This window comes from Aspergillus clavatus, genomic scaffold (assembly GCF_000002715.2).
Source record: "Aspergillus clavatus NRRL 1 1099423829805 genomic scaffold, whole genome shotgun sequence".
In the NCBI taxonomy this organism is placed as follows: domain Eukaryota; kingdom Fungi; phylum Ascomycota; class Eurotiomycetes; order Eurotiales; family Aspergillaceae; genus Aspergillus; species Aspergillus clavatus.
In genome coordinates, this window is record NW_001517094.1 from 2059516 (window position 1) to 2085181 (window position 25666).

Genomic DNA, 25666 nt, shown 5'->3' on the forward strand with positions numbered 1-25666 from the left:
TTTCTCTTACTACGCCTCTCGGTGACCGACTCAGTGTCGCATCAGAATGCATACACTGCACCTACATACTGTACAGTCATAATAAAGCGATGTCCGCTGCTGTTCTGTGAACTAATATGTAGCACTCCCGATGTCAGGCAAGAGGCGGTCTCCCTTGGGTATTGAAGTAGTTGTACAGCAGCAGAGTCAACGAAGCTGTCTCCAGTTGTCGGATCTTTGAGTCAACTCAGTAGGATTCATGGTCTATAGTAATCATCATTCACTGATAATCATCACAGTGAAGTGTTGCTCAATCAACCATCATTTGAAACCGTAGTCTCTACCGCCAATACTCGGAAAAATAAAGCAAAAAAAAATAAATCAGAAATTAAAAAAATAAAAATCCCCATAAATTATTCACTGACCGACCTCATCACCGACATTATCACCGCCTTTTATGCGGTGAAGCACATCGTGAGCGTGGGTGTAGCATTTGGTGAAGTTGGGAGGCGGCAGACGCCAGACCGCCCGTGCAGCGGTCGTTTTGCCGCTGCTTGTGAATTATTGTGGCAGCTCATCCCACTCCTCCATCTCCTTGCTGCTCTCCTGCACCTTGTCTCCCTCAATCTCATCAATCTACAATCTCTCAATCTTGTGCTAGTATCTTTTTGATATCCTCTGGCTGCTGGTAATCATTGCTACTGGACGGGTGGTGTCCCTGTTCTGCTCCAGTCGCCAGAATCTTTTTTTGCCATCGATTCCACCCCTCGTCTGGAGGTCTCACTTGTGCGTCACAACATCCTTTGATTCTGTGCGGTGATCTTGATTTTGTGCTCATCAATCAAAGAAGCATTTGCCTTTCAGATACTGATAATCATTGTTTATTGTTCACCAACTGTACAGACTCTATTGGTGCTCCCATCCTCCCGCCTCTCCCTCGAGTCGCGCTGAACAATCAGTCGGTCGGCCGCACACATCTCCCACAACAATCATGGGTCGCAAACCCAACCAACTCATCCTCGAGTTCTTTATTCGGGGCCAGAAACTCGAGGATGCCAGTAATCGCTACCAGCACACCTGCAAAGCATGCGGCGAAAAATTCCCCAAGGGTCGCATCGACAGCTTGACCAACCACCTGGTGAAGAAGTGTCAAGCGATCCCGCTACGTGACCGACAACGCGTCCTGTTGCGCCTCCACGAACTCCCCGACCTTGCCGACGGCGACCAGAACAAGGACCCCAGTCTCGCGGGACAAAACAAAGGCAAAGGCTCAGATGTTTCCTACGCGACTCGGCAGAATTTTGATGGTCTCAATGTGCTGGCGGAGGCCTCGAGGCAGGTTGGCGCTTCCGACCAGACCAAACGAGGCCCTGCATTTCCTCAGTCCGTCACCGTTGGGGGAAAGACGGTGGTTGTCGATCCGGCGCTCGAAGCCGAGGGCTTTCAGGGCCATCCTACTCAGCCGGAACATATGGAGGAAGATATCAAACCTCCTGGTAAGATAATTTTCATTTTCATTCCTCTTCTCCTATGTATCGTTGGTGGCTTCTTCGTCTCTTTGTTGGTTGTCGGCTTCGCTTTTTTCGCAGCAAAATCGCTAATAGAAATCATCGTTAGGAACACCTCAGCCTGCAGCAGCGGCGGTCATTCCTGCTCTTCCGAGCAATTCCCTCGATCACCCTTCCTCTGTGTCTCCTCCGCTGGAGCCTTCACTGACTCCCGACCCGACCTCCAATGCGCGTCAATCGCAGCTGTCCATGATCGCCGCCTCGGCTAGTGAGATGGTCCCCCACGGTCTCCCTATGGATCACGATCCTACTGGTCTTATGTCCGACAGCCTGTCAAAACTCAGTGCATCCCCTTGGAACCAGCAGCTTTCCAGTCATGAACAGCTTTTGTTCGACAGCCTTCAAGAGCATGACCCGACGCTCACCGCTGCGACGCAGCGTGCAGCCGCCTTTCCTCGTCCAATCGCCATGAATCCCAACTCGCAGGCAAAGGGTTTTGTTAATGAATTCGGAAACGCGACTAAGCCAACCAAACCGAAAGTACGTGGCAGATTTTCTGCTGCGAGACGCAGGGAAGTTCAGGAAGTACGAAAACGAGGTGCTTGTATCCGTTGTCGCATGCTCAAGAAGCCAGTAAGTTGTGTTTTTTCTCGTTACATCTGGTTGGGATCTACCAAGCTGACATATCACTAAGTGCTCTGGTGACAGCCCTTGCACGACCTGTGCCAGTGTCGAGAGTGCGCGTCTCTGGAAACACCCGTGCATTCGCACTCGTATTGCCGAGGAGTTTGAACTCTACAACGCAAGTAAGGATGCCCTGCTATGTCTGTCGGACTTCTCCCGCCAGATTCAAACTGACTCGCTCAGATCTACATGCCACCCTCGCTTATCACGACGTAAGCAGCGTCAAGAACCAAGTCAAATTCGAACACTATGCTGGCCGCATCGAGGTTACCCATTTCGAAGAGAGCATGGTCTACATTACATTTAGTGGGCTCCAGGGCCACAAGGCATCAATGTCGACGCTGGACCCTCAACTTCAAGCTCTTGGCGATGACACGCAATTCCAGGGACCTCTTCACGAACTCTATCTGCTTGATAGTGATGCAGATGATCTGCCTGGGAAGATTGAAATGTACATCAAAAAGACTGCGCCTTATTTCTACGAGAGGGAAACCTCCGACATCATCAAGCCCACATTGTTGCTGGCAGCGGAGTTAAGTCAGCAGAAAAAGGTTAGTTACTGTCTCAAGATCAGATACACTCCGAAAGCTAACATCGTCTAGGACACCTTGCTGGAGAGGGTACTGGAGTTGTGGGTTGCGACTCACATTCTGGTCGATTCCGAGCTCCGCTGGAAAACTTACAGCAACCCTACCCTTCCTCCCACCTCGATGCATTCTCTTGCTCAGCCTTCTGATGACGGTCGCATGCCAATCGATGAAGTCACCAATGCTGAGTCTTATGGCCTTCTTTGCAGCCAGCTCCGTGCCGCCACCGAAAAGCGGGCGTCCCAGTTAAGCAAATCCGTGATGAATGATTTGGAGCGCAGACTGCTCCAGCGTCAGCAGAGTGGCTGGTTCGAAACGTTTTTGGTGGCTCTTCTATTGCTGAACTGCGTTGAGAGGACCTGCTGGTTGTTTCGGTCATGGGATGATGAGAATTTCGCCCAGCGTGTAAGTTGTCCCGTTTGGAAGCCTGTGGAGTCATTGCATCTGACATCCTTCAGTGGCCTTTGGACAAGCGTCCTCCATACTATGCCAGCCAGGGCGATCGCTTCTCAGACATTTTGCACATGCTGCTGAAGATGCGCAGTTTACCTCCCAAGGCTGCTCCTGGTCCGGATGGCATCTTGACTGCAATGGACGGTAGCGACGAGAACGCAGCGCGCTGGTTTGACATGATCAAGATTACCCGTAAGTGCGATTCCTTGGGCAGGCAATATCAGATTTTCTGACTTAGGTACAGCTCTCTACCTCGAACAACGTCAAGCCGCAATGTTCGATCCCAATGACTCCCGCTCCCTTGATCTCCGCTATGGTGCCAAACTGCTCCCGCCTACCAACGTCTACACATGATGATTCATCGGCCAGGGCGTGGAGACTACCAGAATTGACGTGATTATGAGAATAAGAATCAAGCGGGTTGGCGATCGGTTCCTGTACTTGTGCGAAAGCTTTCAACGGAAAGGATACTTGACTACACAGTAAAACGTAGCAAGTGGCGACTCATCTGGGACTTTCGAAGCTTGCCCTTTGTGGTTGTACCGCTTGCAATATGTAGCTTAACAAAGGAAGGATGTATACTTAATGAATTTTATCGGCCGGCGCCTGTATGTCAGGTCATCAGGTCATCAGGTCACAATACCACTTGTTTGAGATTGTAGAAGTGGCCACAGTACGTCCTACGGAGTACATACAGCGTGATCTTTATTCCAAAGTGGTTGGAGCAAAAAGGCCCCCCGGAACAAAAAGAGAAAAAAAGTAAAAAGAAATCTCCCCGACAGGGAGTCGAACCCTGGTCTCCCGCGCTCGTTCTCGTTGGAGTGACAAGCGGAAATCATAACCGTTAGACCATCGAGGATGAGAAGATATATTGCGCTTCACTTTTTGTTTCTATGAGCTTTATGCACTATAAGAATATAGATAGATGAATGCACTGCTTTAATTTGACTACAGATTACCGTCCCGAGGTACAGAGTACGCAGGTGAAATGTCTCGTCTCTCATCTTATCGAGATGTTCTTTTCGAAGAGAAGGAAGAAACCAAACGAGCGAGCGAGGCCGAGCGAGAGGGACCATTTCATGCAAGATGGACTTGTTCATCATAAGGCCCCTTGCCAGCTGGAGCCAGTCTTGCTGATTGAATGAGAGAGGCATGGCCGTATAATCTATGCTGTGCACAAAGTGAGGGGGAGGGATCCTCCCTCCTGGCAGAGGATTTTAGTTGGCGTTTTCTTTTCTCACTGGTGATGGTGTTTGTGTGTGGCAATCCAGTTTCGCTGGGGGAGTATCTAACCTGGCTGGCCCAACCAAGAGAATAGAATAGAGAAGAGGGGATAGAGACTTTTTGGCAGGGAGACTCAGTCACAGAGTATGATTGAACTGCCTGGTGACAGGCGAGTGAAGTGAGAGATGGGTAAAGTAGAAAGTAGGGAGATCCATGGAGGAAAGATAGAAGCACTGGATATCCAAGCTCTTTCCCTTTGTCTCTAGTATCATCATCTCCTTGGGGGGGGGTTAACAGCAATAGAGTAATATGAACAGTCCCAATATCCCGTGAATGAAAAACCCATCTATTAAACCCTCAAGCTGTACACACAAAACCCATAGAGAAAAAAAAAAAAAAAAAAAAAACAAGAGAGAATCATCACATCATCATCATCATAACATACAGCCCACAGATCCCTTTTTCACCTCTCTACTACCTCATCAAAACACCATCCTCCTTCATCTGCTCCAGCACCACGGCATAAAACTTCCCTTCTTCAGAGGTATCATGGTACGGCCCCGCAGCCACAACCGCCCTACGCCATCAGCATCACTCTACCGCAAGTTGCAATCCTAGAGAAAAAAAAAAAAGGAGGAAGGGGGCGAGGAGAAAAGGGAAACACTCACCACCCTTTATACTTGGGCTGGTTGAATATCTCCGTAAAGGCCCTCAGGATCCGCAGCGGTAGTTCCAGGATGGAGGGGAGCTCGGGTCCCGGGCCGCAGATGGGCAGACCGAGTTTGTTGACGGGTAGGTAGGCGACCTCGTTGACGTTGCGGGCTTCCTGGAAGATGAGTAGGCGGCGCGATGGTCGTGAGTGGTACATGTCCTTGTTGGAGATGGGTCTTTCCTTGGGGGAGATGCTGTTGGTGGAATTGGCGAGGGCGAAGCTGTGGTCGAGCTCCATGGTGTGCTGAGTGGTGGTGGTGGTTGGTGGGATGGGTTGGTTGGTTATAAGATGCGGCTATGTGCGCATGTGTAGAATTGTGCAATGGATCAGTGCATGCGTGTTGATGATGACGATGACGATGATGATGATGCTTGGATGGTGATATGTAAATAGTTAGGTGTGGATGGTTCGATGTGCTTGATTGACCAGGCGGGGGGTTTAGAATCAACCCAGGTATGATCAATTGTGTAGAATAAGCAATGCAATGCAATGCTCTTGTCCGAGATGCTATCGATAAGAACCAAAATCCGATTCGACAGGATCAGTCAGTCACAAAGGCTTTCATGAACCAAGCAATTCCATATCGGTATTCTTTACGGAGTAGTTTGTCGCAGAAAACAAAATTGGCGGGGTCAAACGCGTCAGGCGCGTCGGATCCACGTGTTTTGCGGGGGTTGCGATATCTACACAACCACCACGTCCACAAGTATACCATATGCGCCCCTATCTAAGTGAAACCTACTTGTCCGAGAGCAATCTTTGAGACATGATATAGTAGATATTCAGTTCAGGACGAGCTTTCCTAGAAACACAGAACCAAGCATGGCTGTTGGGCTCGGGAAGGAAGCCGCATCGCAGCCACCCAATATCCGATCTTCAGCGTCGCCTACCTGTTCTCCGATCCAGTGAGTGGATGGTCAGGGTGCCGAGCAGTGGACACGTCGAAGAGGAGTCTTATCAACTTAGGAGGTGGATTCAATGGGCACGGTAGACTATGTTTCAGTAGGAGATGTGTCGAGTAGGGGAAGTTTAGCAGATATCGATATACTACTTCTGGTAGCCCTATTTGATGGAAGGGATACCTACCTAGGCAGAAGAATATGTGCTCCGCTTTGTCTACTGTTTGATCTGCCTGAGCACTGCTCAATATCCTCAATATACTACGTAGAGTAGAGAGGGTTTGTGGAACCTCTGGGAAACAACTGATTGTTGTGGGAGCGGTGGTAATGGGACTCGCCAATACACCCAGCTTCTGGAAGAATGTCAAATCGGAAGTCCAATATGGAGGCGATATAGAAAATGCGAAATTTCCGCAGAAAATAAAAAATTGGGCTGTACAATACACGCATGCTTCAAAGACGCAGAATCAGGGTATCATGGATATCAAGCCTCGAACCAGTGCACATCCGTGCAAACTGTCGTACAAACAGAAAAAACCACCCTCATATAACCCTCCTCTTTGACCACCCCCCCCCCAAATCATCACGTCTCCGCTCCTTCCGGCAAGCACCAAGCATCAGGCATCAAGCTCCCCGTCCAGAACCCTCCGAGCTGCATCCAGCCGCCGTCGAAGAACCCGCAGCGTCTTGGGATCAGGCTCTGTCGAAGCAGTAAGGGTCTGTAGATCCAGACAGACCTGGCCCAAGCTCCGAAACAGCTGCTCTAGCAGACGCGTGTCGTCGTTGTTGAATCCCGGTATGTTGGTCTCCGGGGCGTTGGGATTGGGATACGGACTCGACGAGGCGGCTCGCACCGTCGACACGAGGGAAGACACCAGAGAGCTGGGCGTGACGGTCCCCGTCGTGGCCGAGTCGGATCGCCGAACGGGGGAAATTGTTCTCGAGGAAGTATTCGAGTTGCCGTTCCGGTGATCGCTGCGGCTGAATTGGCTGCGCGATGCACGAGGCGTCCCCATTACTTCCGAATCATGGCGGCTGGGCTCAGGGTCCCTGAAGTTTTGGCGGCTGCGCAGTTCTGTTGGATGTTAGAGACGGGTTACTCGGTCTATCTCATGTAGGATCCTACTCACCATCGTTGAACTTCCGGTCCCAGTAAAGGACGCTTTCGAGATCATCTCCCTCTGAAGCTGTAGCAAATGTCGCGATGGTGGAGAGCGAGGCCGTGCTGTCGGACCGTAGATGTCGAGCACCAGGGCCTCCGTGAGCCGGTCGCGTGGTCTCCACCGAAGACGTTGATACGTTACTCGTGCGACGCAGTTTGGACTGCGAGAAGTTCCCCAGGGCGCTATGCAGGATAAAATGCTCGTAGTCGAATGCGTCCTCGCGCTCCTCGTGAGGCGTCATCTCCGTATGATGAGGCACCGCCGGAAACGCCTCTAGAGAATCTTCCAGATCGTCGTCGTCAAAGGGCTCGCGGAGGATCTCTTCCAGAGCCTCGCGATCAATGTCTGAGCTCGAGGAACCGTCCGTATCGTAGTCTCCCTCCTCGGCATCTTCATACAAACTCTCAATAACAGATTGCCGGTCGTCCTGGTCCGTGGGTTCGACAGCATGGGGAGCAGCGCTGGGCCGCCGCGAAAACGAGGCTGCGGAATCCCTCCCTCCATAGTCCCTCCGACCCGGTGCAGGGCCATTCGTACTGGTTTCAGGGCCATGATGCTGAGTCCTTGGCGGATTTTCTGCCATTCGTCCCCGTTCCGCATCCGACTTAAGACTGCCGTTGCTGTTCTTGAGTTCCAGCGCACTTGGGTACCATTGGTCGCCTTCGGTGAAGGGACTAGGGGTCCGGAGACTCTGCAGGCTCCGCCGACGGAGGTTGTCCTCCTGGGCTTTCACTTTCAAGCTCGAGATCTTGATGTGGAGACCTTTCATCTGATCCTGGAGATCGCGCACCTGAAGCTGGGACTGTGCACGAGACGGGGGATCTTGGGAGGGGTAGGCGGAGTTGAATTCCTCCATGCTGGAGATTTTGTTGGCATTCGCATCGTCGCTTGTGATGCCTAGTCCCTGGGTCGTCTCGGCGGTATTCTCCTCGGACGTCACGTTGGGTCTACGAGCCTGGAGCGAGGCCGGCGGTTGCATCGACGATACAGAGGCACGATGCGTAAGATAGGCTCTAGTTGGCTCATAACGGAACGAGCGATCGTCGTTGTGAAGGTTGGAGGAAGTACTGGAGCCCATGGCGCTCAGCGATCGTGACATCGTTTTCTGGTCAGACGAAGGGTCGGACGGCGCTGAAGACGGAAGATTGGTTTCACTGTACACCCTCGAATGTCGGTTGTTGATCGCATCTTGCGACGAGGTGTACGTTGTTCGAGGACGCAGAGCCGATGCCCTACGGTCCGCGCGTGAGATTGACTGATACAGACCACCCACGGGCTGTCCGAGTCCCATTGGGTGTGAGGCTAGCACCGGTGACGGCGTTGACGACAGCGACGGAGATGATCGCATGGTCGTACGGGCCCGACTGAGGTTTCCTTCCATGAGCTGCGCCAAAAGTTAGTCTTGCAAGACGAACCCCCAGCGCTCCAAATGACTCACCGTGAGCTTTTTCTTCGCATTCTCCAGAATCCGCTCCGCCTCACTGCTCAAGATAGCCGACGACAACGCATCGTCGGGCCCCTTCTGCTCCACCGCCGACTCTACACCTAGTTGCACTATTTCATCCTTTGCCGGATCCGCTCGATTCGACGCCTCCTCCCGCAACGAAGACTCGCTCGCACCACTGATCGTCGACCCAGACGAACTACTCCACGCCCCATTCTCTCGCGCTTCCTTCTCCCCACGTCCGTACAGGACCGGCGAACTCGCCAATTTGGGCCCCGGTCCCCGCGACGTGACAGTCAGGCTCCCCGAATAGCCCCCTTTTCGCGGCGGTGACGACGACGACGCATCTTCCTCGCCGATGTCGGAGAGGCGGCGGCTCACGTCGCGGGTATCAGACGCCCACGCGTGTCGCGCGAAGTTCTTCTTCTGCGACCAGTTGGAGGGAGGAAGCAGTTGTCCAGGGGCGGGGTTGTTGGCGCCGGGAAGACTTGGGAGTGGTTTCCTCTCGTAGAATCCTTGCAGATGGGACAGGGACGGGAGGTTGAACGGCGGAGAGGGGGTGGACGACTCGCGCTCGCCTTCGTCGAACGGCAAGATCATGTCTGGGTTCGACAACGTCGGCGACGGCGGGATTATCGGCGCTGGCTGTGGGTGTTGCCGGGCATTGCGCCCCGAGGCTGTACTGTCCAGCATTGATTGGAATTTGGTGTTTGGGATTGATCCCCGATGGTGGACGGCGATGAGAGTGCACTGATGACGACCGATGTCCTTAACAGACGGCCATCTGCGACTGACAGACACAGGGTGTTTTAACTCGAAACCAAAATCTGCAAGTGAAATCCAATAAAGGGGATGCAATGAAGAAACAGGCCGACCTGTGTAGGATTTCAGTCCTGTACCATGCAATCGCAAAAATGAACACCGAGACAACTGAGACACGATATTGGGGATAAAAATTAAAGATTAAGATTAGGGATTCATGCTAGAAACGATCAAAAACAGAAAAGAAAGAAAAAAAAAAAGACAACAAGGCTCAAGGAGAGCTCGAGAGAACGATTGGGAGACACGGCATGGCTGTCTATTGTTTTCCCTCAAGATGAACAGTCCAACAGCCACTAAATTGTCTTTTAGGAAATAGTCTAGTTAGTGAAAGCCCGTTCATTTTCGCAGCCAGACCAAATCTGGTAGGGATCCGTGCTAATATCTGGAATAATGTATCAGATAAGTTCGCTTTGAATAATTGAATTGAAATTGTGGTTTCTTGGCGAGTCTGGGTAGTAATGCAAGTTGGAAGTTCTTATGAAGTGCTTAACTGCTGATGTTCTAAAAAGAAGTCATGAAGTGAAGCTACACTGAGATGCATCCTACTATGTATGCATGCAAGTCTTAATAGCATCAGCAATCAATAATGAGATTTATTATTATTATTATTTTTATTATTATTCAGGCGTGCAGAACCACCTTTTTTTTTCCCTTTCAAAGCTCTAACCGTGTTGGGAGTAGATAGCCGTGGCCTACTCAATAAGGCATAGAATAGTTACTCTGTAGTTATTCTCAATTGTATTTGTAGGTGATATATATATAGATCCTATACAAGATCCCAGAGAGAGAGACAGAGACACAATACACAGCAAGTGACCAGACCCCATGTGCGATTGACCCAAAGGTTACAAGACTATGCTTTTAAAAAAATAAATAAAAAATAAAAATAAAAAAAAGAACATTCCGCTTGCGAATATCACAAACTCATCGAATCTTCTCCAGGAGCAACTTCGCGCCACTGCTGGTTGGTCCGGCCTTCTTCTTCCCGTCCTTGCTGGCCTCTGCAGCCGCTTTCTCCAGCGCCTTCTTGCCCTTCTTCAGGGTCTTGAGCAGCTCATCCTTCTTCGCGAAGTCGTCCGACTCGGCCAGTGCAACCACCACGAAGGTGTTGGGTCCCGTAGCCCATGACATGATCTCGTCCTTGATCTGATCGTACAGCAGCGCGTGGAAGTTCAAAGCCGGCTGCACCTTCTCCACTACCTTCTCGGCCGCGTTGAACCGGCCGCCCTGGACCAGGGACTTGAGAAGGCGGCCGAAGAAAGGCGAATCCTGCATGTCGGACTTGGCCTTGGCGGCCTCGGCGACCGCGGAGAGCGCCGCGGTCTTGTCACCGTCCGCGTCGAACAGGACCTCCGCGAGGAACTGGCATCCGAAGCTGGTCTCCAGGAGGGTTTCGGCGCGCGCGGCGATCAAGCTCAGCAGGGTGGGGGAGGCGGCCTTGACCAGCTCCTGGCGTCGAACCGCGGGCTCCTTCTTCGAGGTCTCCTTCCGTACCTCGCGGATCTCCTTTAACACTTCTTGGTCGACGTCTGGGAGGAGCCATTTGACGCGGTCTCCAGCAAAGGGGAAGAGAATGGGTATCCGTGCGGTGAGGTCGTTGATCTGGTAGAGTAACTCTTCGTTGCGCGCCTCTTCGCCGAGGCTCTGGTTGAGAAGCTCGGGAAAGATCATCTTCGCTGTGAGTTTGGTGTCATCGATGACTTCGTAGGCGCTCAGGAGGACCATGTGGCCGTGGAGGTCACCAGCCATCATCTTGACGGTGTCCCGGTAGGATCTGGTAAGCAGCTTCCGGTCTTTGGCATTGGCGTAAGCCAGCGCCAGGCACATGACTCTCGAACCAGACTTGGTGAACGCCAGATTCTTGAGAAGATCTCCTTCCTCGTCGCCCTTAAGCAACTCGAGGAACTCCGTAGCCTCCGAGCTACCGGGTTTCGTGTTGAGGAAGTACTGGAGCATAGCATCGTGCAGCATCGTAAATCCTGTCGACTGCTTCTGCACCAGCTGGTTAATCATCTCATGCAGGAAGTGCATGATAGGTGTTCTCTTTTCCGGGTTCTTCTCGAGGATCTCCGAGAGCTCAGCGGGGCCCTTCTCCTCCTTGAAGATCGCAAACTCCGGGCCATACCATTCCCGAAGAAGCGTTGCCTTTTGCTCCTTGGTCGCGACCATCCGATAGACATCATCCAGAATCCACGATCCTTCGGGGTGCCGAATGAGCCGCTTGACATGTCCGTAGAACTCCGGGATGATCAGGTCCCGCACCTCAGCATCACCATGCACGATCAACTTGCCAATCAAGAACTTGGCATATCGGCTTTGCGCCAGCTCTTTGTAGGAACCCTTGAGTTCTTGCGCAATCTGCTTCCGCTGCTCGAGGTTCGCATATTTCAAAGCAGTCTGGACAACGCGGACAGAATCGTGCTTGAAGACGAAATCCTTCACACGCCCCGTAATGATCTCAAACAGCTCGGCAATGAGTTTCTTGCGTTCTTCGAGGGGGACGTGGGACTTGCGCCGCAGACGCTCCCACAGCTGCTTCGAACGGGCAATGATGTCGGCATTAGGCTTTGCGGCTCTCCGCTCTTGTAGAAGGACCTTTTGCTTCGCATGTGCTTCACGGGAGGCATTGCTATCTGTAAAATGCCGTTTGTGTCAGCATACCAGCAAAATTCTAAAGGGAAAGGAAAGGAGGGTCACCGTACTCTTCACAGGCTCAGGCTTCGCGGACACAGCCGCAGCCTTGGACGTCTGCTCTACTCCCTCCTCCTCGCCATATTCCTCCTCCTGGTCACTCGCGCCACCCATCTCAATGTCCTCATCTTCGTCGTCGTCGTCGCCAATCTCCGAATCCGAAACATCGTCAATGTCGAAGTCGTCGTCCTCGTCCTCCGACTCCTCCTTCTCTACCTTCTTCTTCGACGACTTCTTATCCTTCTTTCCGACCTTCGCATCTTTCTTCGAGCTCTTCTCGGGCGCAGATTTCTTCGCCGGCGCGGACTTGGCCTTCTTCGTCGTCACGGGCGCCGTCTTGGTCTTGGTCCGTTTCCCATTGCGCTCGTCCCCGGCATCGACCGGACGTTTTACGCCGACCATATCGACGAACTTTTTCTCGCGACTGGTGTTTATGGTTCGGATGAAGTCTGGGGGTCTGGAAACAGTGGACTTGGTATGCTGCTGGCTGGGTAAAATTTCTATTGATTTGACTGTTTCTGCCGGAGAAAAGTCGTTTTACTTTTTTTTTTGGCGTTTGGAGGGCGGTCGGGTGGTGTTTGCATTGTTTAGCTTTCCGCCGATAAGAAGGATAGCGATTATCAAGTATCGGCCTGATAGTAATAATGCTCGTGGGGTGGAAAGAGTGTTGGTGAAGAAGGGAATGATGTTTTTGTTGGTTTTCTTGTCATATACAACTCAAAATGCAAAGCATTAAGTTTGAGGATGTGCTATAGGTGTCTCCCAGTGAGAACAGCACAAGGCACGAAATAGGTACAATGAAGTCGTGAATACACATATTATTAAAACACCGTTATTCAATCCACCCAACGCCCTGAAGTTATTAGAATTCCCAGTCGGTATACCAACGGGAATTTCGAATCATGCTTAGCGTGATGCCTCAAGCACCCTCGGCCTCTGTGGACTTGATCGTTCCCAATTCTGACCCTACGCTGGTAGGTCCCTTCTTTCTCCCTGGGATGTGAAACCCGAGAGGCTGCGAGGAGGGTTTTGTATTTCCAGACGGCTGGCTCTCGCTCGATAATTCGCTGAACCGAGAAAATATGCTTTTCTTCTTGGGCTTGGCCTCTTCATCGTCGAGCCCCACGTCCTCAAACGCCTCTTCTTCCATGGCTTCCGGCCGCGAGAAACCGTTCGTGTGTGAAGATGGTGAGGTCATGTGCGAAAAACGTGAGTCGAGTGACGTGCGAGAGGGCATCGTGTCAGTGTAGCTCACTGGCGAGCGAGCGGAAATGTCCTAGAGCAATCCCATCCAGGTCAGCGAAGATATTCTCCAGGTGGGAGAAAGGAAATGCCATCAACTTACAAATGATCGACGGTACGAATCGAATGATTCGCGGGATATCGAGAACGGTTCATTCTCATCAACGAGGCTCCGATGGTTTGAAGACCGGTTCGAGCCGGGGTATTTCTTCCAAAAGCTTTGTTTCTCAGGCGGAGAAGGCTACCGATGTCAATCCTTAGCTGGGGTCCGCGTACTTCAAAGGCAGAGACTAGGGATATCTATACCGGTAGATAGGCGCCGTTATCGTCGACAACTGTACGGAAACGAATCAGCGACCCCGGATTTCATGGATGCTCGCGTTTGATTTAATGATCATGAAGCATACCGCTCAATTTATACTCCAATGGCTCCTTTTCGCAACTTTTTCCGATACTCAGTGGATTGGAGCCAAAGTTCTCAGTGGATGGTCGAGTGTCTTCGAAGGTTGTCTCGATCTCCCCACCATTAGGCGCAGCGGACCTTCTGGATAAAAAATTACGGAATGGAACCATCTTTAGTCGTGTGGATATGCCCGAAGAAGCAATGGGGAGATGAGGTTGTAAATAAGCGTAGTCTATGAAAGAACCGGATATGAGGAAAAGAGAGAGAAGAGAAAAAATATTGCACTCGGGGAGGGCTGATTGATTAATAGGACGAGGAACAGTGGCTCAGGTACAGCGCAAACCACACCCCCCCCCCCGAATCTCACATGATCGGCGGGCATTGGTGTGCTGGGAACTACAAGTGTACAACTTCTGAAAGGCCTCCATTTAGATAGTTACCTAACTTCCTTCGTCTGGACGACGATCTTAGTGTCCGGTCTCATTAACCAGAAAAAGGCTCGATGCCACTGCGGCCCTTTACTAGCCGTACTTAATTTGGCCGGTTATTTGCTGCTAACTCAGCCGTATACGTCAGGTCAACAACATCCCTCAGATATCCCTTTGTTTCTTGTTTTCGATTGGAACCGAGTTTCAATGGCTCGGGTCCTGTCTTTAAATGATCTCTCTCTAGATATGTCTTGTTGGGGGGCATGTCTTTGCACTTTGCAGTCTGCATTTGCATATGTCTTGATTAGTCCCCACTTGTGGGAGGTTAAAACTCGGCAATTCAGCAGGAACCAGGAATCGAATGATTCGATGAACTATGAAGGGAAACGCAGGTGGGGAAGTGAAATAAGTGTGCTGTAAGGGCACTGTAGAAGAAACCCGTGCCTGTTCGGTGCGCTCGTCGGTGTTGCAATGTAGAGAAATCTGATCGCAGAGACCAGATATTTATCTAATCATCATGATGACAATGCGTGCAAAGGTCACTGTTGCATCTGTCGGAGTTGAGTTGTCTATGCAGTAGTTACTGAGTACATGTACCAAATTTATGCATTTTTGTGCATCGAACTTAATGTATTTGGGTCACGTGATGTGTGTCTATCATATCATCATATGTCTTTGATGTGTGTTCCTATATTCGCGGGATAATTTGCTTGGTTCGATGCTAGGGCATTGTCCTTCTAGGACAGACACTATTGAAGGCGTGAAGGTTCGTGTTTGGTAGCCTAATTCCCATGGTGAACGGTTGTGTTGAGGGAACTGGCCCGATGTACCACTGAGATCTCAGGTCTCCCGCCCTTCGTGTCCAGACCAGTCTCATACCGTGGAAGGAGAGGGTTTGGGAAGGCCGCATCTGATGGGGCATTGTGGCTATGTTTGGGGAAGGGATATGACCATTGCAGGGGGGTGTTGGAGCACATGGATGGAGGCGGGTATGGATCAGGAACACGCTCGGGGCCATGGTGCTGGCAATGTTTCTGAGGGAACCGAGGAGCAGGTGGTAGTTGCTTGAGCTTCACTCTTTCTCATTAACAACAGGCGATTTCTTGCAGTTTGCTGAAATAGATTCTAGGGGCCCGGTAAGGGAACTTCCCCGTCATTATCTGGCCGTTCGGGGTGGGCCTTTTGGGAAACCGCTGTGAGCGAGTCTTGGAACTTCCTGGGATTGGCAGGCGCTCTCTCCTCTACTTAAAGAGCAGCGCTATGCATGCCACCTTCTGTGCTGCGTTGGCTCTCCATCGATATGTCCAGTGCACTCAATCAGCAGAGCAAGTGCTGGATTCTTTGGCCTCCTTGTAGCCTACCTTTGGGCGTGAACAGGTCAATTCTTCCCTAGTATAATTCGAAACTAGTTTGTCTCCATTGGTCTTGTACGGGATAAGGGTCACTGATTCGTGCCATAGCGGCCGCTGGTTCATGTTCACGCATTGATTTCCCCTCATGGCTTCGATCCTGAATCTTCTTCTCGTGGCCGTCATAATCCTATTGCTACCCCTGGGGAGCCTCGGTATCGGACTTTCATCGGGCTCATTGCACCACCTCGCAGCTGCTGGCTTTGGCGATAACAACCCTATCGACGTGATCAATGCGCCTAAATGCAAGGCCGACGGTGATTGTGACTCGGGTTACATTTGCAAGGATGGGACTCAGCGGTGCGCTATGGGCTGCCGAGGTGATGGCGACTGTTTCCGAGGCCATACTTGTGTTCATGGTTGGTGTACCACGCGGCAGAAGAACAGGTGCGTTGGCTTTCATCGTTATTGCTACGATGATATCGATTGCTGCTCGGGTTACTGCTATGCGGAATTTTGGACATTCTGGAAATGGTGTGGGCACGGGTAGGGGTTTTTCATATGGTGGGAAGAGCGTGTGAAGTGGGGTGTAATTTCCTGTCTGGGTGATCAGGCATTGTCGTGAAGTGGTGTGCGGGATAGGAGGCTATTGTTATCCATATATATGCCTTGCTCATAGGGTAGTGCAACGATGTACCTGGAAGCGTTGATTTGTTCTCATAGAAGGATAATCGAGAGTCAGGTGAGTGGCTTCTAGTGGACAGAGAGGCTTCCAGTCCAGAAAATGGCAAGCCACCCTGAAGCAAATCCTTAAATACTTCGACGATAACTGATCATCATAATTGGGACTGGGTGTTGTAAATTGTTCAAATTGTCTAGTAGTTGCTTCGGTCATATTTTAAAATTCCGGATTAATCCTTAATCTGTCATGGATAACCTAGTGGAAGACCCGCCGCTAAGTCAGTAACCTTGCTGCGGCAATTGCCAGCGGGAAAGGTGCCCGGTACGAATCCTGGGGTCGTCGCTGTACTCGTGCGAGTAATCCACGATGCTACAAGGCGCTAAGCAATGGAAGTGATTCTTGAGGGAAGCAATTCTGCAGAGATATTTCCACCCTGGGATGGCGTCGCCGGATAACACCTACCCGTTACAGGGAAATTGGCTGTCTGGCTGGACAACCGCAATTCTTCTTTTTATTCTTCTTTTTTTTTGGTTTCCATGTTTCCATTTACTCCCCCATTTGGGATACTGACTGTCTGCCACACAAATCCTCACCCATGCCATTGTTTTTTTTTTTTTTTTTTTTCACGCCAAAATTTCCAGGGATAAATCCAAGATAGTAACACTCAGCTGGCATCAAAACAAGGTGGACAGGGGGTCAGGCCTCTAGCATCATCTACGGAGTATGTCCCGTCCCTGGCATTAGATAGTTATAGTACAGCAATACTCCATCTATCCCAGTTGAGCGTGGCATACAAGTCACTCAGCAATAGCCCAACACGCAGTTGAGCCTGCAAATCCGATGCATCCCATCGGATGACCCAGCTTCCATGACCGAGGGACCCAAGATCACTTCCCAAACAGGGAGAACTCCCCCCAAACCCAGTATTAGATCGTATCCAGAGCTGAAATGCGTGAAATGTCGAGCATTTCTATCACCAAGCTCAGATTTGAGATATACACCATGTGTAGCCAAATGTATGCGAATACCCTCTACTCAGAAGTGATCGCGAGACTCTTCCACCCAGACATGTATGATGCGATATACACCATACTACAGTGGAAGGTACAGCAAGGAAGGAAGGAAGGCATACACAACCCACTGGTGAACAGCGCGGCTTCCTTCATTCGTAGTTACTAGAGGCAGGATCTCCCAGGCTTACCAGCTCATTCTGTCCTGTCCACAAACACAAAAGCCTCCAGTTGACGCATTCTCGCCCAAGCTCTGTACAACCGCCATCTCTCTAGCCTACACAGTCTCCGTCCCAAATCAAGTATCCGACACGTTGAACAACAGTTCAGTCGGCATAGATTCAGCAATAGGCCCAGCGTACTCGACGCCACCATCCTGCGCACTCGAACTGCCACCGTGGTGACTATAGAGCCATCATCGTTGTAGGGTCCCATACTTGACTCATGATCATATAACAACGTCGAATCCTGGGGTTACCATCCTAACTGGCCGACTCAACAACCAGCGCGCTGGCGAGATAGATATACACCATGAAGTTTTGGATAGACTGGGCCCTGTGGCAGAAACTGAGTGCTGTAAGCCTAGAGTTCAGCGGCGGCTGGGGATGATGCTAATGAAAACTTCACCAGGTGCTTGCTCTCCTCCTGGTAAGATCAAACTCGACTGCCAATAAAACACATGGTCACCACTGACTTGGGGAGGCAATCGTACTTATTTATTCGTTCTGCGTGCTCGCATATAACCGACGAATGATCAAGAAATACGCTGCTGCAGAAGCATATCAAAGAGCAGCGCAAGATTCCGAGTTACAGATGGTAGCGACAGGAGGAAGCGATATCCCCTTTGGCGCTAGAGCTCTGGAGAAAGGTGTCAAAGTCGATGGTATATGGATCTCCAACAGCAACGCATCGAGCCCAGTGCAGTCTGCGACTCCAATGGCAAGCAGATCGGTCACGCCGATGGGAAGCCGGCCACAATACCCATTATCTACGTACGACACACTCGATGTCCCAGCACAATGGCTCCCAGAGCAACTGGTCCCAAACGCCGCTCGTCACGATTCCCGAGGTTCTTCTAGAATTGGGAATGATAACATGGACGGTGGCAGGCCCGGCAGCATCCAACCAAATAGTTTCAAGGGAGGCCTGCCAATCCCTCCGGATCCCCTTCAGCTTCAGGACTCCCAGAAATCTGCCGAGACTGAAAAACGTTGGTCACGAGGTTGGTTTGGGCCACGTAGCTCATGGATAACCAAATCATCTGAGAAGGACAAGCGAAAGCCAGATGTTGAAGGTGAGCCCATTCCAAGCGGGGGAGGTAGTTGTTGTTGCTGCGTATCCAACGAGGAAATACTGAGCCGCTCTTTACCCCTAGGCCGTGAACGTCGGCAATCATCGGAGGATTTCAGACGCAGAATCAGCAGGCTGATTGAAGAGAGCATTCAGACTCGTCCTCGAGAGGAATTTCAGCTAAGGCCCATACCCACTGAAGATAAGGAGAGTGGCATATAGATGGTGCTTTGTGCCAATTGCAATTCAAAGCCTTTCCTTAAGCCCCTGGACAAAAAGGCTGCTCATCGTTCGGCACCATGATGTACACCGGACCAGCGTGAGAGGAGAAGAGCATGTTTCCCCCAGCTCTGTTGGATAAAGTGACTTGCCTTGGCCTTTTCATTCTGAAGACAAATCTTCCTGGTTACTTCATCGGCGTGAGAATTGTATCCTACAGCGTCAATGCTACATATGGTATCTTCATAGGATTAGAATGATTTCTTCCCACTCACACTGCCCTGTTCCTTAGCCCTAGCATCCTGCAGACGCAAAGTATTTTTATTGTTTTGTTGAGGCCGAGCAAGCGATGGTGTTACCTGAGGCAGCCAATTAGGCAGACAGCGCACGTGATATCGTGACTGCCTTGACGCGTCCACAAACACACCCGATTGTTTAGTCGAGTGACAGACAGGGCGATTCGCCACATCCATGATTTGTAGCTGCTTCAGTGGACTCTTTTGGTAGAAATCTTCGCTACCAGAGCCTTCTCCCTACTAGCAGTCTCGAAAGCAGATTGTCCATCAGCCGACGGAAGAAGTCGCGGTCTGAAAGAACACGCGTGTTTTCTCGCGTTTGGTTGAATATCTGTAGTCTTCCAGGCTCATACCGAATCGACTAAGGGCGCTATCATCTGGAGTTGCTGACGCCGTGAACGACAAGATGACTGCTGATACGGAGACTCAAGAATATGATGAGAGTGGATTACCGGGTCCAGGAGCACCCACCCCGCTCTCGGCTTTGGAGGCAAGTCACTACATTACTATGGGATCTTCATAGGGCGTGGAAAACCCGCTGACTGGGTGTGTCTAGGGTGTTGCGGGATTGACAAGCAGAGATATCAAGTTGTTTGTTGATGCAGGGTATCACACCGTCGAGTCGATTGCATATACGTACGTCTCCCGTTCCGCATCAAGTGCAGACCAGAGAGGTTGGCTTTAGCTACTATCGGAACACTCACATTTCGATTCCTCGATGGTTTAGGCCGAGAAGATTGCTGGAACAAATCAAAGGCATCTCAGAGCAGAAGGCAACGAAAATCCTAGTTGAGGGTGAGCCAGCCCTGATACTTGGGACACTGGACCTTTCTGATTATGATATTCTGTAGCTGCGAAACTCGTACCGATGGGATTCACGACTGCCACAGAAATGCATGCGCGACGCAGTGAACTGATATCGATCACAACTGGCTCCAAGCAGCTGGATACCCTGCTGGGCGGTGGGATAGAAACGGGCTCAATTACCGAGATCTTCGGCGAGTTCCGAACGGGGAAAAGTCAGATATGTCATACCCTCGCCGTTACCTGCCAGCTACCATTCGACATGGGTGGAGGCGAAGGGAAGTGTCTTTACATTGATACGGAGGGAACTTTCCGTCCCGTGCGTCTCCTTGCAGTCGCCCAGCGCTATGGACTAGTTGGCGAAGAGGTCCTGGACAATGTTGCGTATGCGCGGGCCTACAACTCGGATCATCAACTGCAGCTTCTGAACCAGGCGTCTCAGATGATGTGCGAGACGCGCTTTTCCCTTCTCGTTGTCGACTCTGCCACTTCCCTGTACCGGACGGACTTCAACGGTCGTGGTGAGCTATCTTCCAGACAAACGCATCTTGCCAAGTTTATGCGAACCCTGCAGCGACTTGCAGATGAATTTGGTATCGCTGTTGTCATTACAAATCAGGTGGTTGCCCAGGTTGATGGTGGTCCAAGTGCGATGTTCAACCCCGACCCCAAGAAGCCCATTGGAGGTAACATCATTGCGCACGCCAGTACGACCAGATTGAGCTTGAAGAAGGGGAGAGGGGAAACGAGAGTGTGCAAGATCTATGATAGTCCGTGTCTACCTGAAAGCGACTGCCTCTTTGCTATCAATGAGGATGGTATAGGAGACCCAAGTCCCAAGGACCTAGAGAACGATTAGCTGGACCTTGGGATGCGCTTTCTTTCCACGATGATCAAGATTAATGACTTCCGCATTGCGATATTGCGATTATCTATCTTTATCGAGTACATATATTATATTTTCTTCCACCGTTTGCATGTATGATATTCTGAGGGTTATCCCGATTGATCATAACGAGCGCCATATACTATCCGTAATGCTCGCCGCCCAACACTAAGGAAAAGAACGTTGAACAGAGCAGTTTCTTCCAGACCGGAATCAAAACGAGATAAAACCCCTAAATTTATTTATTTGCAATACAAATCAAGTCGATGTTGTCTTGTTTGAGATATGTGACTGTGTCCAGTGACCCGCGCCAAGACTTTTGTTTTTTCTGAGAGCACAAGCAACAGAGCTCCAGCTTTCCGCCTTTCAACTCCGCCCAGATCGCAAGATATCTCCTCTCCTGCGACAAACGGCCATGGAGGCTTGAGATCACCCGTTGGCATATCTGTGGAAGGTGATCTAAAGTCAATCCGCCATGGCGAAAATATACAAGGATACCAGAGTTGACCTTCGGCCGTACTCGCCGAGCAGCGTCGCCTACATCCAGATTCCAACACAAGAGAGCACGCAAACTCGGGCTCGATTCTCGATAGCCTCATCCTTTACCAGCCACGAAGAACCGGCCGCAAAAGATGAGGAGGAATTTTCTCGACGGCATCTGGCCACGCAGGGTTCGATCTATTTTCGCAAACACAGAGTTTATCCCCGGACGTTTCTATGGCGGGTAGTCAATGACAACAAGGTTCTGGAGATCCAGTGCGTGGATCTGACCAAGGCAGGGATTGAACATTCCGAATATAATATCACGCTGCGCTTGGATTTTCAGGAAGAGATTATTCCGTCAGGGGTTGACTTTGCCGATTTGGAGGATCACGAGACCCTGAGCGTGTTTGTGATTACGGCTTCGAAGCAGTTGCATACGCTCACGCTGCGCCCGGAGTTCTTTCGACGCGCAGCAGCAATCGACGAGAATGTGAACGACTGGTGCAAATCATGTGTTCCAGCACCTTTGGCTTTCTCGCACCCGCACCGATTGCATGCGAGCAGTCCGCTCGAGTTGTTTATCTCCCTCGACAATGGCGCGCTTCTGCGACTGACCAGGAAGTCGGGCGACGATGGTATTGTTCTGATTCCACTCTTCCATTCGTCTCGTGTTTGAGGGCTCATGTACTGATATACTATGCGTGTTGGTAGGATCACATTGGACGCCTCTTACCTTCGATGAAAGAACCTGGGGTGCATCGATTCGCGGGTTGGTCCGGTGGCATGCGCAGCCCACGATCAAGTATCAGGGACGCCATATCGATGTCAACGCCGCGAATGCCATTGCTACTACATCCGATCAGACTTATGCGTTTGCCGTCTGCCTGAACCATACTCTCAAAATATGGAACCTGGCCACGAACAAGTTGGCTGCCACGAAAGATCTGCTGGACCGGCAGGTACAGCAACAGGAATCTGTTTCATACTCGCTGAATCCCGCCGAATCATCTTTCATCCGGGTATTCAACGTCGAGAGAGCGCTGGACGGAGGCTACCGCTACTACATTGTTACATATTCCCCATTCGAGGATGGTCGCTTCAAGTTCTGGGCTGTCAAAGGAGGCTTGACGTCGCAGCTGGTCGTCGAGGACCTCTTTCCTGATGCTGCTCTGACGCCCTTAGACCCGGACGCAACCGGAAGCATGTTTTGGACCGTTGCTGATTTCCAGGTCAAGCCTATGGAAGAAGGAAAGCGCATGGAGCTGTGGGTGATGTGGAGGAACAACACCGTCTATCAACTATACACTCTGCACTTCAACTTTGAGACTCTTGTGACGGATTGGGAGACGAACTGGGTGTCGACGGCCATGGATACACGGATTCACGCACCGTTACCCACTGTTGCGTCAGAGGACGCCGTAGATCCGACGGAGAAGTGGCTGAGCTACATGCTTCAGCCGAACAGATATTCCCCGGAGGTCCTTGAGACTGCTTTGTCTGTTTACCAGGAGGCAATTAAGCCTTTGTCCTCTTCTCCTGTACCGGCAAAGAAGAACGCCTCCATTTCCGAACGACTTTGCTCCACAATCGCTGCCTCGGTGGCCCTCCGCAAGTACGCCGAAGACGACATGGACTTTACGCGATATCGGGTAGATACTGACTCCAAATGGCGTCAGTTCTGGCAAATCGCAGAGGACATCAACAAGCGAAGATTTGAGCCCCTCCGGCTTGCTTACGACGTTTACAACGAAGTTCCTTGGATGCTGTTATCGGATAGCTGCGCAGTCATCCGGGAATGTAGCTCTACCGAGCTGCTTCTGCACAACAACGGTCCCGAGCTCCGCGCAGAAGGTCCCAAGATAGTGGACCGATGGAGCCACAGAAACTTGAGCTCGGAGATCGGGGATAGCTTCGAAGAAGCCTCCTTCCTACTTAGAGTGGCTTCGGGATTCCGACAACGGTTCCCGGCAGAGCTTGAGGCAGCGTGTCATAGCGCCCTTGAGGCAGAAATCTATGCGGAGCCTTCGTCGTCCATCCCTGACCGCATGGATGCTTTCCGTGAGCGGTGCGACTTTACAGAAAAAATCTCCAACAAAACGTATGACGGTCTCATCACTGCCATGAATGAGCGGCTGAACATTTTCAAATTGTCAAACAATATCTTTTACACTATCATCGACACAATTCCGCTTGGATTTCCTGGCAAAGATTCCGAGCTTCTCCCTACCCACTTCGGAGTCAAAGTCACTGTGAACGGCGCCCAAGAGACAATTGAGAACACAAGACGACTCCTGATCGACCTCTTGCTCCTCGTAGTTTTTGTGGATGGCGAGGTGCAGCAGGAAGACGGATCTACTTTCGACACGGGGGATCTCTTCGCCACCTTAATCTCCTTGTTGAGGGAATATGAAATGATGTCGTGGCTTAGCTCGAACGTGCGGAAGTGCGCCGATAAATCTTCCAGTGTATCCAGCGACATGTCAACCTCGTCCTTTTCACTAAAGGACTCAGCACCCAAGAATAAATCCGAGAGGGTGGTCACTCTCCTTGAAGACTTGTTCGCTGCTGATATTAAGCCTCGACAAGCGGTTGGTTTGCCCCAAAGCTTCACTCTGACACTCGGCATCCGGGATGTTCTGTCCTGGGTGACTCGTCAAGGGGAGGTGGCTTATCCCAACGCATTGGTCTACATACAGTGCGATCTTATCGCGAAGAATAACATCGACCTCGCATGGGACTTCCTTCGCTTCCAGCAACAGGCAACCACATCTTGGGCGACCTATGTCAAGGGCCGCTTGTACGTGGCCATGTCTGAATATGACACAGCGGCTTTGTATTTCCGCAAGGCTGCATATCTTCTCTGTAAGTACCCTCCCCATAGTACCTTTTGAGCCTCCCTTTCTGACATTCACAAGCATGCGGAAAACCTCTTGGTAACCTGCACGAAATGTCGTCGACGCTTCTCGACATTGTCTCAGTGGACTGCTTTCACAACGGTCTCCCCAAATATTTCCATCACATCCTGTCCATCTTTGAGCAAGCACGTTCATTCTCGCATGTTGCGGACTTTGCAAGCCTTGCGCTACAAGCGTTTGCAGGTGAACACAAGAACGATAATGATCCGGAGCGCATGAACATGCAGACTGATCTTCTCTCGCGCCTGTTCTACGCGTCCTTGAAAACGTGCCAATTTGACCAGGCATACTCGGCGCTTGCCCGATACCATGACCAGGCGCTGCAAAAATCTGCTCTGAGCTCGCTCATCACAGGTATATTGACTGCGGCGGGACCAGGCACCTCTGGGCTCCAGCAGCTTCTTCACTTCCCCACATCTCTTCTCCCTAATATCGCCACACATGTAGACGACACCCTTGTCTCGCTTGCTCGGAAACAGACCTCGTTCGACTCGTTCCTCGACACCGGAAGCAAGTGGTCCGATAGCACGCCTGACTACCAGCGAATTTTGCAGGCCTACCGCGTTGCGCGGAATGACTACCGTGGCGCTGCGGAGATCGCATACCGAAACGTGCAGCGGCTAAGAAACGCCAGAGACAGCCCATCTAACCATTTCGTCTTGTCCAAGGGCCGCGAAGCGGACGATGCACGGGCGATAGTCGAGGAGGACGACCCGGAGAGCAAGGAGATCCGGCACGAACTCCTCTCCCTCATCAATCTGCTCGGCTGCGTCGACAAGAGCGAGGCATACATCCTCGTCGAAAAGGATGACTCCTCCGACCGGCGCCACACCAGCTTCCAAGCAGATGACGACGGCAACGTCTTCCTGGACGATGCCAACGCCAACGCCAACACCAGTACCGGCGCCGCGTCACCGTCCCCCGCGCCCTCAGGATTCACCCGCAGACTCAGCGCCAGCACCGGCGCAATCAAACCGACCAGCTCCACCCGCACAAACAGCACCAGCAAGTCCCCAGCACCGAACAACACCCCCCATCGCCGGGTCATCGTAACCCTCGACCACCTCCGGCGCGAGTACCAGTCCGAGCTGGACCGGGTGAGCCGTATCGAGCGCGGGGATTGGGAATTCGGGCTCCTCGATGCGCCGGAGGCGGATAATGATGATACGATGATTCTTTCCTAGTCTCTTTCCCCTTTCCTCCATTTATCTGGAGATAGATGCCGGTGCTCATCTTGTCTTGTAATCAATCCGAGGATGAGGATAAAAAAGGGGTGTATCTCCATGTTTATTTACTTGTTTTACTCTTTTTTTTTTTTTTTTTTTTCCCGCCTTTCTGAATTGGGCTTTGCAATATATGGTGCAAATAGGATGGATGATGCTTTTGTCATGTTCTACTTTTCTTCTTTCTTTCTGCGTAGCAAGGCTGGAAGAAGTGGGAGGCGTAGGTAAGTAGTTGGCCACCTTCTATGCCTGATTCCCTCTGGACTTTGT

The 25666-nt window shown here is 51.2% G+C and overlaps 9 protein-coding genes and 1 non-coding gene across 10 annotated transcripts, besides 6 other annotated features; 4 read left to right on the forward strand and 6 right to left on the reverse strand.

Moving 5' to 3' along the window:
* Window positions 1-970: 970 nt before the first annotated feature.
* Window positions 971-3565, forward strand: ACLA_025050 (uncharacterized protein; the record flags this gene model as incomplete). Its single annotated transcript, XM_001269214.1, has 7 exons — window positions 971-1475; window positions 1597-2120; window positions 2182-2293; window positions 2355-2722; window positions 2774-3163; window positions 3217-3403; window positions 3456-3565. The coding sequence occupies 7 exons, from the start codon at window positions 971-973 to the stop codon at window positions 3563-3565; spliced, it is 2196 nt and encodes a 731-aa protein (XP_001269215.1).
* A 417-nt stretch (window positions 3566-3982) lies between these two features.
* ACLA_025060 lies at window positions 3983-4070 on the reverse strand. Its single transcript has one exon. It is a non-coding gene; the product is annotated as a tRNA-Asp (tRNA).
* Window positions 4071-4820: 750 nt separating this feature from the next.
* Window positions 4821-4842: a microsatellite.
* A 67-nt stretch (window positions 4843-4909) lies between these two features.
* Window positions 4910-5384, reverse strand: ACLA_025070 (uncharacterized protein; the record flags this gene model as incomplete). Its single annotated transcript, XM_001269215.1, has 2 exons — window positions 4910-5012; window positions 5104-5384. 2 exons carry the CDS (start codon window positions 5382-5384, stop codon window positions 4910-4912), a joined length of 384 nt encoding a protein of 127 aa, XP_001269216.1.
* A 104-nt stretch (window positions 5385-5488) lies between these two features.
* Window positions 5489-5517: a microsatellite.
* Window positions 5518-6663: 1146 nt separating this feature from the next.
* Window positions 6664-9346, reverse strand: ACLA_025080 (uncharacterized protein; the record flags this gene model as incomplete). Its single annotated transcript, XM_001269216.1, has 3 exons — window positions 6664-7121; window positions 7177-8593; window positions 8648-9346. The coding sequence occupies 3 exons, from the start codon at window positions 9344-9346 to the stop codon at window positions 6664-6666; spliced, it is 2574 nt and encodes an 857-aa protein (XP_001269217.1).
* Window positions 9347-10068: 722 nt separating this feature from the next.
* Window positions 10069-10097: a microsatellite.
* A 241-nt stretch (window positions 10098-10338) lies between these two features.
* Window positions 10339-10374: a microsatellite.
* Window positions 10375-10399: 25 nt separating this feature from the next.
* Window positions 10400-12568, reverse strand: ACLA_025090 (uncharacterized protein; the record flags this gene model as incomplete). Its single annotated transcript, XM_001269217.1, has 2 exons — window positions 10400-12108; window positions 12178-12568. The coding sequence occupies 2 exons, from the start codon at window positions 12566-12568 to the stop codon at window positions 10400-10402; spliced, it is 2100 nt and encodes a 699-aa protein (XP_001269218.1).
* Window positions 12569-13085: 517 nt separating this feature from the next.
* ACLA_025100 (uncharacterized protein) lies at window positions 13086-13403 on the reverse strand (the record flags this gene model as incomplete). The annotated part of the gene is made up of 1 exon (XM_001269218.1): window positions 13086-13403. The coding sequence occupies one exon, from the start codon at window positions 13401-13403 to the stop codon at window positions 13086-13088; it is 318 nt and encodes a 105-aa protein (XP_001269219.1).
* A 1618-nt stretch (window positions 13404-15021) lies between these two features.
* ACLA_025110 (uncharacterized protein) lies at window positions 15022-15257 on the reverse strand (the record flags this gene model as incomplete). The annotated part of the gene is made up of 2 exons (XM_001269219.1): window positions 15022-15149; window positions 15215-15257. 2 exons carry the CDS (start codon window positions 15255-15257, stop codon window positions 15022-15024), a joined length of 171 nt encoding a protein of 56 aa, XP_001269220.1.
* A 1617-nt stretch (window positions 15258-16874) lies between these two features.
* Window positions 16875-16894: a microsatellite.
* A 917-nt stretch (window positions 16895-17811) lies between these two features.
* Window positions 17812-18792, forward strand: ACLA_025120 (uncharacterized protein; the record flags this gene model as incomplete). The annotated part of the gene is made up of 3 exons (XM_001269220.1): window positions 17812-17856; window positions 17911-17928; window positions 17983-18792. 3 exons carry the CDS (start codon window positions 17812-17814, stop codon window positions 18790-18792), a joined length of 873 nt encoding a protein of 290 aa, XP_001269221.1.
* Window positions 18793-19491: 699 nt separating this feature from the next.
* ACLA_025130 (recombinase RAD51) lies at window positions 19492-20748 on the forward strand (the record flags this gene model as incomplete). Its single annotated transcript, XM_001269221.1, has 4 exons — window positions 19492-19575; window positions 19642-19721; window positions 19813-19880; window positions 19937-20748. 4 exons carry the CDS (start codon window positions 19492-19494, stop codon window positions 20746-20748), a joined length of 1044 nt encoding a protein of 347 aa, XP_001269222.1.
* A 502-nt stretch (window positions 20749-21250) lies between these two features.
* Window positions 21251-25357, forward strand: ACLA_025140 (nucleoporin Nup120/160; the record flags this gene model as incomplete). The annotated part of the gene is made up of 3 exons (XM_001269222.1): window positions 21251-21893; window positions 21970-24120; window positions 24174-25357. 3 exons carry the CDS (start codon window positions 21251-21253, stop codon window positions 25355-25357), a joined length of 3978 nt encoding a protein of 1325 aa, XP_001269223.1.
* A 122-nt stretch (window positions 25358-25479) lies between these two features.
* Window positions 25480-25499: a microsatellite.
* Window positions 25500-25666: the final 167 nt, after the last annotated feature.